The sequence below is a fragment of the Oncorhynchus kisutch genome, linkage group LG25, assembly GCF_002021735.2.
Source record: "Oncorhynchus kisutch isolate 150728-3 linkage group LG25, Okis_V2, whole genome shotgun sequence".
NCBI classification, from domain to species: Eukaryota; Metazoa; Chordata; class Actinopteri; order Salmoniformes; family Salmonidae; genus Oncorhynchus; species Oncorhynchus kisutch.
This window is the reverse complement of record NC_034198.2, coordinates 344281-364402: the sequence shown is the minus strand read 5'-3', so window position 1 is coordinate 364402 and position 20122 is coordinate 344281. Positions and strand designations below refer to the sequence as shown.

Here is a 20122-nt window from a genome sequence, read left to right as displayed (position 1 = left end):
CCAGATCTGCTGACACTGTAAACATGCCCTCCTTCACCTCTTCCAGGTATTTCCACAGCTCACACGGGGCACATAATGCCCTGCCAGGTGACCCTCAGACACAATCTTCGATGCAAGAAAGCTATATTTCTGAAGCACTGTGGTCGAGATGCTTGCGGAATCTTTCATGCGAGCATATTTCTGGGGTCCTGCTGCTCAACGGCTGTACTTTGATTTTCTGAAGTAGAAAATACTGTTTCCCTCATTAGTGTCCATCTCTGTTGAGCGAAACACACTTGCGTCCATCAGGCAAGTTGCTGCAGGGGTTGAAGTAAAGTTGTCTGTCAGAGGATTCAGTATGCATGCAAAGCACTCAAGCAGTGGCTTCTGGAGGACCTGTGCCAACTGTTTTCCAACAGTATTGTGCCTCAAGTTTGAGAAGGCACAGCAGCACATCAGACAGCGACTGGTTGTCAAATTGAAGTTGGATTGTGAATGGCTCAAGCAACTTCACAAGCTGACTGTACCAAACTAGAACAATCACGCTCTGTGCTCGCCCTTTGATTTTTACCCTTTTAGCTAGTGATAGTGATGCACAAGCTAGGCTTACTTGAAACAATGGCATCTACTGGCAGCATTTACCTGCCAGGTTCTGCAGCTCGAAAAACAGCTTGAAAACCCCATTTAAAAAAATGAAGAAAGTCATTCGATTTTTTTTCTCCCAAAGTTTAGACTAAAAGAAACCTAAAATGAAACAATTTGATGGGGTTTATTGGTGTGTTTTGCCATAAAATGTAATAGTTTCGGTATGGTTCGATTTTTTTTTTAAATGTTTTGTTTTTATTTCAGTTAACTAAATTGTTTTAGCAATTTTTGTTTTTATTTTAGTTTCAGTTTACTATAATAACCTTACTGTAAAGGGGGTTACCATGATTTTGACCTTAGCTTACAGGCAGCTCGGTGGCAAGTAAAATTCAGTATTTGCTATTATACTGTAAAGAAAAAGTAAATGCTACTGTAATAGGAATGAATGAATGACATATGTTGATTGAAGCGGTTTGTATGTAACTTTTTTTACTGTAATTACAAGGGATTGGTGTAAGCAGGTTGGCTGTTAGGTAAGGTGTTTACAAACATGACAGCATGTTAATATTTATCTCTTGCACTTCTAGAGGCTTTATTGCAAAGGCCTCTAAACTGACAGCAACTACAGAGTAAAATAGACAAATGCTCAACCATTTAAGGTTAAAGACTTTCTACCACTCCAATCTCTCCCCTAAACATTTCATAATGATAGTTAATCATATCGAGATGTGGGTTAAAATTGGTATAGCATTCTCACTCACGGGTGAAACAAATATGACCTAGTACGAGGCATGCCCTAAAATATGTTAATGAGCCAGAAACAACAATACCATGCACCCACTAGTGGTCAAAATATTTTTGGCACTCCAATACAGTACGGTACTGTATTCTGTGGGGTGGAATTACAATAGCTTTCGAAATACAGCAATTCTTTCTCCGGCCACAACATTTCAACACAATTTACAATATGCTGCAATAGAATGTTTCAGAGTACTTTACTACTGACAATACAACAAATTACAATAGAATTTACAGTTTCCCATTACTGTGTATAAAGAAAAAGAATTACTGACAAAAATCCGGTGTTTCTAAGTCACAGTTTTATTATATTTCCGTCATCTTGTGATGTGTGTGTGTATATATAGTGTAATATTGGGACGGAAAGTTAAAATTAAAACAATTATAACCGTGTGTGAGGTCTATACTTTTGTTTCAAAGTAGATTTGTTTAAGACTACCAAGAATCACTGTGTGACCCTGATTTAGGCTGTAAAAGGTTATTAAAAAAGTGAAATTCTGGACCGCTGCAGTATCAGCATGTGCTGCTGAGCATAAGAAACAAATTTGGGACTAATGTACAATGGATGGCGAAAGTATTCACCTCCCTTGGCATTTTTCCTATTTTGTTGCCTTACAACCTGGAATTAAAATAGATTTTTGGGGGCTTGTATCATTTCATTTACACAACATGCCTACTACATTGAAGATGCAAAATATTTTTTTATGTGAATCAAACAAGAAATAAGACAAAACTGAATTTGAGAGTGCATAACTATTCACTCCCGCAAAGTCAATACTTTGTAGAGCCACCTTTTGCAGCAATTACAATTGTCTCTATAAGCGTGGCACATCTAGCCACTGGCATTTTTGCTCATTCTTCAAAGCAAAACTGCTCCAGCTCCTTCAAGATAGATGGGTTCCGCTGGTGTACAGCAATCTTTAAGTCATACCGCATATTCTCAATTGGATTGAGGTCTGGACTTTGACTAGGCCATTCCGAGACATGTAAATGTTTCCCCTTAACCACTCGAGTGTTGATTTGGCAGTATGCTTAGGGTTATTGCCCTGCTGGAAGGAGAACCTCCATCCCAGTCTCAAATCTCTGGAAGACTGGAACCGGTTTCCCTCAAGAATGTCCCTGTATTTAGCATCGTCCATCATTCCTTAAATTCTGACCAGTTTTCCCAGTCCCTGCCGATGTAAAAACATCCCCACAGCATGATGCTGCCACCACCATGCTTCACTGTGGGGATGAAGTTCTCGGGGTGATGAGAGATGTTGGGTTTGTGCCAGAAAAGTGTTTTCCTTGATGGCCAAAAACCTCAATTTTAGTCTCATCTGACCAGAGTACCTTCTTCCCATATGATTGAGGAGTCTGCCACATGCCTTTTGGCGAACACCAAACATGTAGTCTTATTTTTTTCTTTAAGCAATGGCATTTTTCTGGCCACACTTCCGTAAAGCCCAGCTCTGTGGAGTGTATGGCTTAAAAGTGGTTCTATGGACAGACTCTCCTCTGTGAAGCTTTGCAGCTCCTTCAGGGTAATCTTTGGTCTCTTTGTTGCCTCTCTGATTAATGCCCTCACCTGATCCATGAGTTTTGGTTGGCGGTCCTCTCTTGGCAGGTTTATTGTGGTGCCATATTCTTTAAATTTTTTGATAATGGATTTAATGGTGCTCTGTAGGATGATCAATGTTTAGGATATTTTTTTACAACTCAACCCTGTACTTCACAACTTTATCCCTGACCTGTTTGGAGAGCTCCTTGGTCTTCATGGTGCTGCTTGCTTGATGGTGCTCCTTGCTTAATGGTGCTGCAGACTCTGGGGCCTTTCAGAACAGGTGTGTGTAAATATACTCAGATCATGTGACAGATCATCCACCTGTGTGCAATCTAACTATTTATAGGACTTCTGAATGTAATTGGTTGCACCAGATCTTATTTAGGGGCTTCATAGCAAAGTAGGTAAATACATATGGACGCACCCCTTTCCCAGTTTTTATTTTTATTTATTTCAATTTTAATTTAAAAATGTAATTTAAAAATTTAACTTCACCAAATTTGAACTATTTTGTGTAAATTACATGAAATCCAAATAAAAGTCAATTTAAATTACAGGATGTAATGCAACAAAAAAAGAAAAACGCCAAGTGGGATTAATACTTTTGCAAGGCACTGTATTACACAACAAAATTAAAGTTAGAGCCATCTGGCAGTTTACCTCCCCTTGCTTTATCTACATGTTTTTACATGTTATTCTAACCCAATAACTCTATATTTAGAGAATAGATGTCTCAATTCATAATTTTGTACAAATCTCCATGCCTCCGCCTCGAGTGAATGGCGCATGGGCTTTGGGATGTATTTTTAGGTGGGATGGAATGGGGTGAGACTTACGGTCACAGACACAACATTGGAGTTGCCGGGAGAGTTTTCCGGGATTCTGGCAATGTAGTAAACGGAGGAGAACTTGGGAGCATTGTCGTTGGTGTCGAGGAGATGTATGACGATGTCCGCCGTGGCGCTGAATCTTTCTGGTGTGTCCATCTCCACGGCAAGAAGCTGTGAGAATAAAATTGTCAGTCACACAAGTTTGGCATTCCCTTATTCATTCATACGTCATATGAAGAGGTATACAAAAAGTGACTTGCAAAAGTATTCATCCCCCTTGGCGTTTTTCCTATTTTTCTGCATTACAACCTGTAAATGAAATAGATTTTTATTTGGATTTCATGTAATGGACAAACACAAAATAGTCCAAGTTGGTAAAATGAAATTAACAAAGAACAATGGAGCTGCAAAGCTCCACAGCGGAGATTGGAGTATCTGTCCATAGGACCAATTTAAGCCGTACACTCCACAGACCTGGGCTTTATGGAAGTGTGGCCAGAAGTGTTGTTCAGAAATCCACAGGAAAGAGAGGTCACGACAACGCAAATAATATCCATAATGTCCACAGAAACATGTCAAACGTTTTTTATAATCAATCTTCATGTTTTTAAAATATATATTCAATAATAATTTATCAACCGAGTGTGTAGGTTTTTCAAAAACAGCGGGAGGAACAATGGCGGCTTTACTCAGTTGAGCAAAAACTCACTCAGAGCCCCCACCTATCCACTTACGCAATGTGATCCGTCACGCTCATTTTTCTAAATAAAAGCCTGAAACTTTGTCTAAAGACTGTTGACACCTGAGGGAAGCCATAGAAAATGAATCTGGTTGATATCCCTTTAAATGGAGGATAGGCTTGCATAGGAACAGATTGGTTCCTGGTTGGATTTTCCTCAGGCTTTCACCTGCAATATCAGTTCTGTTATACTCACAGACAAAAAAATTACAGTTTTGGAAACTTTAGAGTGTTTTCTAATCTAATCCGACAATTATATGCATATTCTAGTTTCTGGAGCTGGGAAATAGGCAGTTTCAAATGGGTACGTTTTTTTGTCAAAAACGAAAATACTGCCCCCTACACGCAAAAGGTTAAGGCTAAGCATTAGTTTGTGCAAATAATGATAGTCTTCAGACCTCAGCTCACCACCACATAGCAATGATTGCTTACTACCACATAACAATGGACTGTCAGATGAGCAACTGGGATTGCATTGATTTCATTGTGCCAGGCAAGCTTAATCAAGAACAGCTTATCTTATGTATCTGAAAGATACTACTCCCAGGGCTGGTGCGATCCAATAGTGTCATTGTGGCCTTGAGCAAGAATCCCTAAACTGCTACATGTGTAATGCTGTAAGAATGACCCTGTGCTGCTCCTATCCTGTTGAGTGACATAGTATGTCTGCAATACTGTAACAGTCATAACGGTATTATGACTGCTTTCATAACGGTGTTATGCATACCCGCTTCATATTAAGTAGATTACACTTGATGGGGGTATACAGTGCCTACACTGTAAAGGGTTAAAATCTGGCGGTGACAGCAGGACAAATGGGCCAAAATGACATGGAAAAATGCTCGACCACTAACTTCTTGGTTACAGAGGGCAGTATTTTCACATCCGGATGAAATGCATGCCCAAATTCAACTGCCTGCTACTCATCCTCAGAAGATTAGATATGCATATTATTAGTCGATTTGGATAGAAAACACTCTGAAGTTTCTATAACTGTTTGAATCATTTCTGTAGGTATAACAGAACTTATTTAGCAGGTGAAACCCCGAATACAAACCATTCAGATTTTGTTTTTGAAGTCACTCTCTTTTCAATGGGTTTTCATTGGGAATCCAGATTTCTAAGGCCCTGCTTGCAGTTCCTACCGCTTCCACTGGATGTCACCAGTCTTTAGAAATTGGTTGAGGTTTTTCCTTTGTATAATGAAGAAGTAGCCCTGTTCAGAACGAGGGTCACTTGTAGTGTACTGTTAGTTAGAGGCTCAGGGCCAGAAAGCTAGCTACAGTTTGTTTTCCTCCTGTATTGAACACAGATCATCCAGTCTTCAATTTAATCAATTATTTACGTAAAAAAATACCTAAAGTTGTATTGCAAAAGTAGTTTGAAATGTTTTGGCAAAGTTTACAGGTAACTTTTGAGATATTTTGTAGTCACGTTGCGCAAGTTGGAACCGGTGTTTTTCTGGATCAAACGCGCCAAATAAATGGACATTTTGGATATATATCGACGGAATTAATCGAACAAAAGGACAATTTGTGATATTTATGGGACATATTGGAGTGCCAACAAAAGAAGCTCGTCAAAGGTAAGGCATTAATTATTATTATTTTCTGCGTTTTGTGTCGTGCCTGCAGGGTTGAAATATGCTTCTCTCTTTGTTTACGGAGGTGTTATCCTCAGATAATAGCATCGTTTGCCTTCGCCTTTTTGAAATCTGACATGTTGGCTGGATTCACAACAAGTGTAGCTTTAACTTGCTATCTCGCATGTGTGATTTAATGAAAGTTAGATTTTTATAGGAATTTATTTGAATTTGGCGCTCTGCATTGTCCCTGGCTTTTGGATCCCTATCCCAGAGGTTTAAACAATGAACCTAGACTTAGGGTGTAACAAACTGTCACGCTCTGACCTTGGTTATCTTTGTTTTCTTTATTATTTTGTCAGGTCAGGGTGTGATGAGGGAGGATTGTGTTTTTTTTACTCGTCTAGGGTTTTTGTATATCTATGGGGTGTTGGTACTGTCTAGGTCTATGTAGGTCTATGGTGGCCTGAATTGGTTCCCAATCAGTGACAGCTTTTTATTGTTGTCTCTGATTGGGGATCCTATTTAGGTTGCCATTATTGTCTGTGTAGTTGCATGTTGGCACTCGTGTGCTTCACGTTTGTTTTGTTAGTTTGTTTAGTGTTCCTTCATTTTCCTTATCACGCTGCGCCTTGGTCTCATCAATATGACAAACATTTTTTGATCTGCCAATCTGCCAGAAGCTGTTAATCAGCCAAGCTGAAGAAGCAAGAGCAGCATCTCCTGCTTGTTCAGAGTGAGTGGTATGTCTACCAGAAGATGGTTGCTGACTGCAAGACCACCTGTCAAGACCTGCAGCTGTCTCTGGTGGCCCCTACTGAACCAGCAAGCAAAGACATCAGGATGCATTACAACTTTGATTTTGCTCAACAATTAAGCAAAATGTCCTCCATTATACTGATTAAGAACATAAATGGATATATACACTACTGTCAAAGTTTGGGGTCACTTAGAATTGTCCTTGTTTTTGAAAGAAAATCACATCAAATTGATCAGAAATACAGTGTAGACATGGTTAATGTTGTAAATGTCTATTGTAGCTGGAAACGGCTGATTTTTAATGCAATATCTACATCAGCGTACAGAGACCCATTTTCAACAACCATCACTCCTGTATTCCAATGCCACATTGTGTTAGCTAATCCAAGTTTATCAATTTAACTTCTTATGGCTGCAGGGGCAGTATTGAGTAGCTTGGATGAAAGGTGCCCAGAGGTGCCCAGAGTAAACAGCCTTCTCCTCAGTCCCAGTTGCTACTATATGCATATTATTATTAGTATTGGATAGGAAACACTCTGGAGTTTCTAAAACTGTCTGAATGATGTCTGTGAGTATAACAGAACTCATATGGCAGGCAAAAACCTGAGAATAAATCCAAACAGGAAGTGAGAAATCTAAGGATGGTATATTTTCAACCCAGGCCCTATTCAATTCACATTGGGAAATGAATGAAGTTGCACTTCCTAGGGATTCCACTAGATGTCAACCGTCTTTAGAAACTTCAATGAGGATTCTACTGTGTTGTGGGACTGAATAAGAGTTGAATGAGTCAGGTTACAGGCAGAGAGCCATTTCCTGGTCATGCGCATTCCACATGATATCAACTTGCGTTCCGTTGCTCCTCTAGACACAAAGGAATTCTCCGGTTGGAACTTTATTGAAGATTTATGAAAAAAACATCCTAATGATTGATTCTGTACTTAGTTTGAAATGTTTCTTCCACCTGTAATAACTTTTTAAAGTTTATGTCCGAAGTAATGCACAAGCGTTTGAATATGTGTACCTAACGCTAACAAAAGAAGCTACTTGGACATAAATAACGGACATTATCGAACAAATCAAGCATTTATTGTGGAACTAGGATTCCTGGGAGTGCATTCTGATGAAGATCAAAGGTAAGGGAATATTTATCATGTAATTTCTTGTTTCTGTTGACTCCAACATGGCGGCTAATGTGATTATTTTTCTGAGCGCCGTCTCAGATTATTGCATGGTTTGCTTTTTCCGTAAAGTTGTTTTGAAATCTGACACAGCGGTTGCATTAAGGAGAGGTATATCTATAATTCCATGTGTATAACTTGAATGAACATCTACATTTATGATGAGTATTTCTGTTGAATCGATGTGGCTATGCAAAATCACTGGATGTTTTTGGAACTAGTGAACGTAACGTGCCAATGTAAATTCAGATTTTTTTATATAAATACGAACTTTATCAAACAAAACATACATGTATTGTGTAACATGAAGTCCTATGAGTGTCATCTGATGAAGATCAAAGGTTAGTGATTATTTTATCTCTTTGTGCTTTTTGTGACTCCTATCTTTGGCTGGAAAAATGGTTGTGTTTTTTTCTTTGGCTTGGTGGTGACCTAACATAATCGTTTGTGGTGCTTTTGCTGTAAAGCATATTTGAAGTCGGACACTGTGGTGGGATTAACAACAAGATTACCTTTAAAACGGTATAAAATACATGCATGTTTGAGGAATTTGAATTATGAGATTTCTTTTCACTGGTTGTTGTTATATCATCCCGTTAAAGGGATTGCAGCCCTAAGAAGTTTTAAAAGGCTAAATGATTATTAAAAAAAAGAGTTCCTCTGTCCAGTGTCTGTTATTTTGCTCATTTTAATCTTTTCTTTTTATTGACCAGTCTGAGATATGGCTTTTTCTTTGCAACTCTGACTAGAAGGCCAGCATACCAGAGTCGCCTCTTCACTGTTGACATTGAGACTGGTGTTTTGCAACTATTATTTAATGAAGCTGCCAGTTGAGGACTTGTTGTGCACTCCTCTCAATTCTGGTTAGGGACAGTTTGCACTCTTCTGTGAAGGGAGCAGTACACAGCATTGAATGAGTTTCATGGCAATTTCCCATAAAAAAAAAATACATAAGATTGATTTGAGCCGGTTGGTCACATATGTGCCCATTACAATCTACGCAAGAATTGGAATGCATGATTTGTCATCTGTATTTGAAAACATGTGAATAAAACAGTAATACATTGTGCTCCGTACATACATAGAGTATGCTACAGTAGAAAAAACAAAAATACAGAAAATAAGGAATTTTTTTAAGGAAAGAAACAGTGAAGGCAATTCTAGTCCCATCTAGAAAATGTACCAAGGTGGAAAAGTTTGTGCTAGACAGCACAAATGTCTGCATACTTGATCTGGGGAAACACAAGGGAGTAGCTTGGGCTCTCTTTGAAGAGAGATGTCTGTCCAGTCAAGAACAGCATCAAACAAAAATTGTCCGCAACAATGAAATGGGCTACTTCTATGTAAATTAATAAGGTGGAACACACATCAATTCAAATAAAACTTGTTAGAAAATAATAACAAACTGTAAAGTTGAAATATAGCCTATAAATAATTAGCAGGTAGCTTGGGTCATGGTTTAAGGGCAGCGCAGGTTAACTGTTCTGTTGTGTAACAATCACATTTTGGTACAGTGTCTGCATTCTGACATCACGCATATAAAAAAACTCATGCTGGGGCGACCATTAGGGAGATTGGTAACTCAATTGCGAAAAGGTTAATTACATATTGTAACAGTGGTAACTATCCCAATATGTGGATTTCCATTGGCTCATAAGGAACTCATATACTTCTTTATGCTCTATTGAATCTATAAAACAGAAGGTGTGCAACTTTGAAATATGTTAGCAATACAAGAGAACAGGTGAACAGGAATGACATTTACTCTCACAGGTGGCCAAAATTAACTATCCAGAAGTCACACCCCTGCTAAGCCATGCCTCCAGCCTCCTGATCTGACCTGCTGGGTCATATCTGAATAACAACCCAACGTTGCTATTTTTAAAGAAATGGCCTCAGAACTTGTGGGGATGGAATTTGGAGACCCAAACCAAATAGGTTATTGAAGCATGACATAAAGTTGTGCGCAATGACAGTACATTGAACCTGCCGAGATCCTTTGTGTGCGCTCTAGAATGTTTTAATTATATGCCCCGACAGGTCTGTTTTCTCTTTGTATTGTGTTAAATATGAACCACTATAACAGTAATCAGTAATAACACATTTCACTGTCACTTTTCATTCAGTTTTGAGCCTATTCTTCCTTTATATAATTTTGTTTCATATACCATTTCATCGTCTTTCTGGTTCTTCCTGAGGGACACTAGTGTCATGATGTGCCCTTGGGGTGAGAATCATTGGCACCCCCCCCCCTTCTCTCTCTCCACAGTTTTATGATGGTCATAAAGACCTGCAGAAAAACTCTCCCACTCTCAGAAATGGAAGTTAAAACCCTTTGTTACCAGAGAGAGAGACGTTGTAGTATGGTAACATCAAAAGGTAGAAAAATTATTACTGTATTACTGTATTCCAAACATTTGGAATGGTATTTAAAGAACACACCTGTTGAAATTGTTAATAATTTGTGATGTAACTAAAGACAGTAGAACAAAATAACTATCTCTGAATGTGTATAGTTCCCCATTACCAGACTTACATCTAAATGTTGTGGAACGTACAGTATATGATTAAATATTAAACTGTATGTCATTTGATGTTAGCCTTCTAAATGAGAGAATTGTTTCAATTATGATGTCTTAACCTAGTCAGTGGCCACACCCACGTGAGTACAGACATGACATTGTCATCACAGAATGCCCCCTTTTTCCAGACTGTATAAAACCCACTTGTGACCAAATGTACATTAGGCCAACGAGACCAACAGCGTGAGCTGAAAAGTATGTAATGGCTAGAACTCTGAAACTTTCAAGAGAGAAGAAGATTTAGTCAATAAAACACAGGGACGGGAGTCCCCACGTTGAAATGGCTACTACTCTATAGACCAAACAGGCGGACGGTATCGAACCAACGGTTCGGTTAAGAAATCTACAAAACTGAAGACTTTCATCACTGAAACTCTCGCTCCATACTCAAGTCCTTTACCTGCAAACCATGACAGATAAGTATGAGTCCAAATTGAGCAAGTGCGACACTCACGAGTCTAAAATCAGTACTCAAGTGGACTCTGCAATGCAGCATAATACCACACTTAGATACCATCTGGAGGAAGTCCAGAATGGTCACGCTCTACAGATTGACTACCCAACCAAGTAACCGGAGCTCGGTACTCAAAAGAGTGAAGAAGAAAGAATGTTTTAGACTTTGCTTCCCTCATGTGTCCCTAAGTCTTCTCCTCTTGACCATTCGGCACAGAGGAATATGGCACCTCTTCGCCAACAAAGCCAAAGCTTGGCTTCTCCTCTTGGCCTTTCAGCCCCAATTTCCCCACAGGATGAAGCCAACCCTCTCCGCCCTCTTGGCATGGAATGCCTTGACAAACTCGTCAATACCTTCTGCACCTTTGATCCCTCTTCTGTCGAACATGTGTCCCACCTTCATTACCTACTTGGGCCCTACAGCCCCAACTCAGAGAGCTTGCAAGCACAGCTTTTGAGGCATCAAAAGCACGCAATGCTAAGAGCCCTCACATCTCGGTTTTGAAGTTTTACCAGCAGCACTCACTCCAGTTAGAGAGTGCATTATCAGGTATTGGAGCGTTGAGAGACGACACACAACAACGGTTTCTGCCAAGAAACCATGATACCAATACCCACCACGGTTGAAATAACTGTAAAGTACGTCGCCCTGATCAACCTTATCGCTACATTCCTGTACCCAACCCAGAGTGTCAGAGCACAAGGGTAAGAAAGGGTTCAAGGACGATCAAAATGTTGACCAATGTTCTCTAGAAGTTCTACTACATGAAAAACTAAAGTGAGAATATTTGAGGAAAAGGTCAAAGATATGTCACAAAGACTAGACAGGGAATTGCTGGACACCATGTCCGCAGGAATTAACACTGTTAGCAAGGACATTAAAAATCACATTTCTGTCACGCCCTGACCATAGTTTGCTTTGTATGTTTCTATGTTTTGTTTGGTCAGGGTGTGATCTGAGTGGGCATTCTATGTTGGATGTCTAGTTTGTCTGTTTCTGTGTTTGGCCTGATATGGTTCTCAATCAGAGGCAGGTCTTAGTCGTTGTCTCTGATTGGGAACCATATTTAGGTAGCCTGTTTTGTCATTGTGGGTGTGGGTGATTGTCTGTTAGTTGCTTGTGTCAGCACATTTCGTATATAGCTTCACGGTCGTTATTCGTTTATTGTTTTGTATAGTTTGTTCAAGTGTTCTCTGTTTATTAAATTCACGATGAACACATACCAGGCTGCATTTTGGTACTCCAATCCTTCCAACTACTCCTCCTCAGACGACGATGATCGTGACAATTTCTCTCACTCGAGACCCTATCCAGTACCCGATTGGTCAAGACACAAGCCCACAGGCTTTGTCTATAGACTCTGATACAAAGGAATATGTCCACTAAACACAACTCAAAACAGCCATACCTGGAAACAGTCCTGGAGGACTGCTTAACTTGTCATACGCTAATTGATTCGGGCCCGACAATATCGCTCATCTCTCAAACATTGTTCAATGATCTCAAAATGGCTTTGAAGGCAACTTAACATTGGTTAGAAGTGGAAAAATGTGAAACTACACTTTGAGGTTTCACTCAGACTACCTTGCCTCTCACATTGAGAATCATGCTGAAACTACACTTCTAGGACGCATCACTTGTTCACCCTGTGTATGTTACCAGCTTCGAATCTGAACCCCTGCTACTCGGAGCAGACTTGATGGATTGTTAACCAGTTATGCATTAGGGGGCGCTATTACATTTTTTGGATGAAAAACTTTCCCGTTTTAAACAAGATATTTTGTCACGAAAAGATGCTCGACTATGCATATAATTGACAGCTTTTGAAAGAAAACACTCTGACGTTTCCAAATCTGCAACAATATTATCTATGAGTGCCACAGAACTGATGCTACAGGCGAAACCAAGATGAAATTTCAAACAGGAAATGCCCCAGATTTTGAATGCGCTTTGTTCCAATGTCTCCTTATATGGCTGTGAATGCGCATGGAATGAGCCTACACTTTCTGTCGTTTCCCCAAGGTGTCTGCAGCGTTGTGACGTGTTTGTAGGCATATCATTGGAAGATTGACCATAAGAGACTACATTTACCAGGTGTCCGCTTGGTGTCCCTCGTCGGAATTATTTCGTAATCTCCAGCAGCATGCATTTTTCCATGTGGTTCAGAGGATGAACCAAACTTCCACGAATGACTTATCATCGAATAGATATGTGAAAAACACCTTGAGGATTGATTCTAAACAACGTTTGCCATGTTTCTGTCGATGTTATGGAGTTATTTTGGAAAAAAGTTTGCCGTTATAATGACTGAATTTAAAAAAAATCTAAACCAAACATGATGAACAAAACGGAGTGATTTCTCCTACACAAATAATATTTTGGGAAAAACTGAACATTTGCTATCTAACTGAGAGTCTCCTCATTGAAAACATCCGAAGTTCTTCAAAGGTAAATGATTTTATTTGAATGCTTTTCTTGTTTTTGTGAAAATGTTGCCTGCTGAATGCTAGGCTTAATGCTATGCTAGCTATCGATACTCTTACACAAATGCTTGTTTAGCTATGGTTGAAAAGCATATTTAGAAAATCTGAGATGAGTGTTGTTAACAAAAGGCTAAGCTTGAGAGCCCATATATTTCATTTCATTTGCGATTTTCATGAATAGTTAACGTTGCGTTATGGTAATGAGCTTAAGGCTATAATTACGATCCAGGATACGGGATTGCTCGTCGCTAAAGGTTAACTCCTACTGATGGATTGGAAATCCAACCACGCATGGTCACAGGTCAGTGCCTTCACTGACCACACACTTCCACAAGCACTGCAGTCGTCTCAATGATAAAAGCATTGACGTGCAGTGTACTCTGCTTCCGATGATAAATACATCTTCCGCTTTGTGGTGGACTGTCACCCCTTACAATGACACTAACGGTGTCAGTCCCACAACTGACCCGATGACTCCAACTGATGAAACTCATTGCGATATCACAGACAGATATCCTCGTCTGAATTCACAGGTACCGAAGAGTTTGCCACACGCGGCCGCTAAGGTGAATGAAAAGCCTCAACAGCCACTGAACGTTTTGAAGCTCAAACATTTGGTTGAAAGGTTACAGCCATTCTAATAACACGGTCGCTGACAACTCGTACATAGGGTAGGGTTCGATCTTTTAGTTTGTGCCTCAGATAACAAGACCTACTGCCGGTGGGGTAGGTCCCTAGACACAAAGGGGGGAATACTAGCCCAGACCCATGAAGAGCCTCTTCGAGGCCGGTGGGGGGGTGGGGGGGGGGGGGGGGGGGCGTGTCGAGACTATGTGCTGCCAGAGCAGAAAACAAATCTAGTTGTAAACTCCCCCCCCCCCACTGGGAGGAGAGGAGAGGACAAGCCCCTCGACAGGGTTAACCTGAGAACACGTCTAAGATGTCACTTAGGTGTACCACAATGTTCGTATAAGAAGTCCAGTGGACATCTCCTGAACAAATTGCAAAAAATATATATATTCCTTGCCATGTGTAGGTTCAACTACAATGCAACTAGTAAAATTATCTAATCATGTGTTCCGGAAGGATAACATTTCAGAATAAATTGGTAGGATAACTGGTCCCCTTGAGTACCAGTACCAGCACAGTCAGTCCAGCCATAATCAGTGAGAGGGTTAGAGACCTAACAAGTCAAATAGCTATTGATAACAGCGACAAATGAGTTAGTAGTCACTCAGATTGCAACACATGTAAGGGAATCTCTGATTGTTAACAAACATGCCACTAATAAATAGAACCCTCAATTCAGGAGGAATGTTAGAAGTCATCATCACACCGCATACGACTGGTTCAGTGCTTATAGAGTACTTCCGTCGTGATGTTAGCTCCTCCGTGGATAACATAGCTATGAAATAGACTCCTTCATACCTATCACCACTACAATGGTGTAAGACATATTAATGTGTAGTAAAACTACTCGAGTTCGACATTAATTCTTATTGACCTCCAGGCATTGACCTGGAAATGATCTGATGACGTCAGCCTCAACAGATTGCAGCCTGCCAGGATACTTGGTTCTTTCCCTTGGCATGTGCGCTTATGTAAAAATAAACACACACATACAATGGAACATTTAATGAGGATTTATGCTCGAACCATTTAAGGGTTCGAAAGAAAGGAAATTCAACTTAATGGAATGAAAGCATAAACAAAAGCCATACAAAATAGTCATCACACCATAATCATCTAATTGGACTGTATTCTATATACATCCAAGGTCTTGGCAAAATGACCTTACCATGGCAATGTCTAATGTCATATCTATGGTGTTTCTAATATGCGGTGTGTTGCTTAGGGCACTATTCTAAGTTGAAAACTATATGATAAATCTACAACAGTAAGGCACCATCTTCAGGTAGTCTACAGGGATAACCTATGGACCTCTGAAGAAACTGGTGAGTACTGTAGCTATAGAGTCAATGGCCTCAAAGTACATTTTCGACTTTACTAAGACTGATATTTTCTTTCGAAACCCTTAAATGGTTCGAGCATAAGATTCCCTTACATGTGTTGCAATCTGAGTGACTACTAACTCATTTGTCGCTGTTATCAATAGCTATTGGAGAAGCATGACTGGTTCCATGGTTTGCTCTCTTTCTGTTGGTTGTATGATCTTGTCATTTGTAGCACTCTCTCCCTGCTCTGAACCTCTTTCTGTAGGAAACTGATCATCTCAGACACTTTCCATTCATCATCTACTCCCCTCTGGCGACTATAGTCAAGAGCCATGTCCTCTGGAATCATCTGCAGTAAGATTGGGAATAGTAGGCTTCCATAGGTTTCTGACTCTACACCCAGTGATTCCAAGCTCCTAATCTGAATTTCACATGAATCATATAGCTGCCTCAATGCATTTAGATCAGAGGATTTCTTCACAAGTGTGAGATTCAGCAGCTTTGACATATGAACACTAATCACAAGATCTTTCCTTCCAAATCTGCTCTTGAGTAGAGTGATTGCATTATCATAGTTACTGTCTGTTAACATCAGTCCTGCTACTGCCTTTGCAGCTGGTCCAGTGAGGATATGTTTTCAGATAGATAAACTTATCTTTTTTACACAGTGAATCATTGTTGTTAATAGCAGTCTCATACTGGCTCCAAAACTCCTGCCACATACTGACATCTCCATAGAATTTCTCAATCAACTTCGGTAGCCTTACTGAGTTAGCGTCACTCACCCGGGCTGGTAGTGGATTGACGTCCTGTTTCTTCGTTATCACTCTTTGTGCACGACTCTTCAGCATGATAATGCGCTCTTTATAATCCTCCGTGCATGCAATCTCTGCCTCCAATCCGTCCAATGGCGTTAACTGTTCAATTCCACGATCGAGTTCAAACAAACTGTCCTCCTTAGCTGATAACAATTCCAACAATGTACTCAAGTGATCGGTATCCGGATTTGACTTGGATATTTCCACGTCAATCTGATTCAAATTCCGTGTTGTTGCGCCTCGAATGGTACCCCGCTTTCGTCTCATTCTTTCTGCTTCATGCCGACGTTCCTCCTCAGCCATTTCAGCCACTTCTTCGTCGCAGCTCATATCCCGGGTTTCGGCACCAAATTTTAGATTAGCTAACCTCTTAGTAATGACTCGGGACGTCGGTTTTGATACGATGGCTTCTTTTAGTAAGAATACTTGTTTTACGTTACATTTAACAACAATTGTTTTGGTACAGAGCAATGCAGGTAAGATGCTGTTGGAAAGTCAGCCACAATCACTAAACACCTGCACATAATTGGCGCGTTATCACTCATTCCTCTCGCCAGGCATTCTGGGACTTGCAGTCAAAAAGCATAATTCAACACAACCCAATACAATTACATATGCAAATAAATCTAAAAAAATATCTCAAATATCTCAGCTCAAAGAATAAACTTAAACATTAACTCTAACACATTAAAGTTACAACACCCTCTCTCTCCACTGGGATTCTCTGCCTCTAACACTATTACAGGGGCTGAGTCACTGGCTTACTGATGCTCTTTCATGCCGTCCCTAGGAAGGGTGCGTCACTTGAGTGGGTTGAGTCACTGACGTGGTCTTCCTGTCTGGGTTGGCGCCCCCCCTTGGGTTGTGCCGTGGCGGAGATCTTTGTGGGCTATACTCGGCCTTGTCTCAGGATGGTAAGTTGGTGGCTGAAGATATCCCTCTAGTGGTGTGGTGTGGTGTGGTGTGTGGGGGGGGGGGGGGGGGCTGGGGTTATATCCTTCCTGTTTGGCCCTGTCCGGTGTTATCATCGGATGGGGCCACAGTGTCTCTCCTGACCCCTCCTGTGTCAGCCTCCAGTATTTATGCTGCAGTAGTGTCGGGGGGCTAGGGTCAGTTTGTTATATCTGGAGTACTTCTCCTTTCTTATCCGGTGTCCTGTGTGAATTTAAGAATGCTCTCTAATTCTCTCTTTCTCTCTCTCGGAGGACCTGAGCCCTAGGACCATGCCTCAGGACTACCTGCCATGATGACTCCTTGCTGTCCCCAGTCCACCTGGCCATGCTGCTCCAGTTTCAACTGTTCTGCCTGCGGCTATAGAACCCTGACCTGTTCACCGGGCGTGCTACCTGTCCCAGACCTGCTGTTTTCAACTCTCTAGAGACAGCAGGAGTGTTAGAGGTACTCTTAATGATCGGCTATGAAAAGCCAACTGACATTTACTCCTGAAGTGCTGACTTGCTGCACCCTCGACAACTACTGTGATTATTATTATTTGACCATGCTGGTCATTTATGAACATTTGAACATCTTGGCCATGTTCTGTTATAATTTCCACCCGGCAAGCAAGAAGAGGACTGGCTTCATAGCCTGGTTACTCTCTCAGTTTCTTCCTAGGTTTTGGCCTTTCTAGGGAGTTTTTCCTAACCACCGTGCTTCTAAACCTGCATTGCTTGCTGTTTGGGTTTTTAGGCTGGGTTTCTGTACAGCACTTTGAGATATCAGCTGATGTAAGAAGGGCTATATAAATACATTTGATTTGATTTGAGGATCCAAATCATAAGGGGATAGGTGAATGCGTCCTATGTAATCTCTTGTGTAGATTCAGATTCTTATTGATTTTGTTTATCATCAAGCAATTACTGGTATCAGATGTGTGAATAATGTATAGATAGCAGTGTGGTGGGATTTTGTAGAGACATAAGACAACTATAACACAGACAGATAGACAGACAGAAAGACAGACAGACCTTGAAGGTGAGGAAATGGAATTTCTCATAGTCCATGGCAGCAGAGTCCTCCACTAAGATGGTTACCTGGGCCTCATTGAGCACAGTCTGGGGAACCACCCGTAACATCCGCCCAGGACCAACAAGTCTGAGGTTGAATTTAGCATTGGACCCCTGCAGCACACAACACAAGAGACATTCATTAGGTCTCCCAGGGACTGGTCAGGATCGAGAGAAAGATGAATGGTGCAAAGTACAGAGAGATCCTTGATGAAAACCTGTTCCAGAGAACTCAGGACCTCAGACTGGGGCCAAGGTTCACCTTCCAACAAGACAACCACCCTAAGCACACAGCCAAGACAACGCAGGAATGGCGTCGAGACAAGTCTCGAAATGTCCTTGAGTGGCCCAGCCAGAGTCTGGACTTGAACCTGATAAAACATCTCTGGAGAGACCTGAAAATAGCTGTGCAGCGACACTCCCCATCCAACCTGACAGAGCTTGAGAGGATCAGCAGACAAGAATGGGAGAAGCTCTCCAAATACAGATGTGCCAAGCTTGTAGCGTCATACCCAAGAAGATTCGAGGCAGTAATCGCTGCCATAGGTGCTTCAACAAAGTACTAAGTAAAGGGTCTGAATACTTATGTAAATGTGATATTTCATATTTTTTCATACATTTGCCCAAATTTCAAAAAAACTATTTTTGTTTTGGCATTATGGGGTATCGTGTGTAGATTGATGAGGTGGGAAAAAACAATTTAAGCAATTTTAGAATAAGGCTGTACCGTAAAAAATGTGGAAACAATCTAGGGGTCTGAAAACATTCCAAATGCACTGTGTGTGTCTATATATATATATATATATATATATAATGTGTATATGTGTATATATATGTGTATGTATATATATGTGTATGTATATATATATATGTGTATATATATATGTGTATATATATATGTGTATGTGTATATATATATATATGTGTATGTGTATATATATATATCTATATATATATCTATATATATCTATATCTATATCTATATCTATAGAGATATCTATATCTATATCTATATCTATAGAGATATCTATATATATATATATGTGTGTATATTTATATATATATATGTGTATATATGTATATACAGTGGGGCAAAAAAGTATTTAGTCAGCCACCAATTGTGCAAGTTCTCCCACTTAAAAATATGAGATAGGCCTGTAATTTTCATCATAGGTACACAACTATGACAGACAAAATGAGAAGAAAAAAATCCAGAAAATCACATTGTAGGATTTTTTTATGAATTTATTTGCAAATTTTCCAGAAAATCACATTTATTTGCAAATTATGGTGGAAAATTTAGTATTTGGTCAATAACAAAAGTTTATCTCAATACTTTGTTATATACCCTTTGTTGGCAATGACAGAGGTCAAACGTTTTCTGTAAGTCTTCACAAGGTTTTCACACACTGTTGCTGGTATTTTGACCCATTTCTCCATGCAGATCTCCTCTAGAGCAGTGATGTTTTGGGGCTGTTGCTGGGCAACACAGACTTTCAACTCCCTCCAAAGATTTTCTATGGGGGTGAGATCTGGAGACTGGCTAGGCCACTCCATTGTGTACCAATGGTACTCAGTGATATGTTGTGTTGGATTTGCCCCAAGCATAACACTTTGTATTCAGGACACATTTGTTGCAGTTTTAATTTAGTGCCTTATTGCAAACTGGATGCATGTTCTGGATTTAAAAAAATTCTGTACAGGCTTCCTTCTTGTCACTCTGTCATTTATGTTACTATTGTGGAGTATCTACAATGTTGTTGATCCATTCTCAGTTTTCTCCTATCACAGCCATTAAACTCTAACTGTTTTATAGCCACCATTGGCC

General features: G+C 40.2%; 1 protein-coding gene across 3 annotated transcripts in view; it reads right to left on the bottom strand.

The window, feature by feature from the left end:
- The window catches only part of LOC109869945 (cadherin-related family member 1), a 150570-nt gene that overhangs the window by 37349 nt on the left and 93099 nt on the right, over nucleotides 1-20122 (bottom strand). For all 3 annotated transcript variants that reach the window (XM_031805225.1, XM_020460268.2, XM_031805226.1), the window contains 2 exons: nucleotides 18256-18408; nucleotides 3742-3906 (listed from right to left, as the gene is read on the bottom strand). In XM_031805225.1, coding sequence (XP_031661085.1) covers nucleotides 3742-3906; nucleotides 18256-18408 — 318 coding nt within the window. The remainder of the gene's footprint in view (nucleotides 1-3741; nucleotides 3907-18255; nucleotides 18409-20122) is intronic.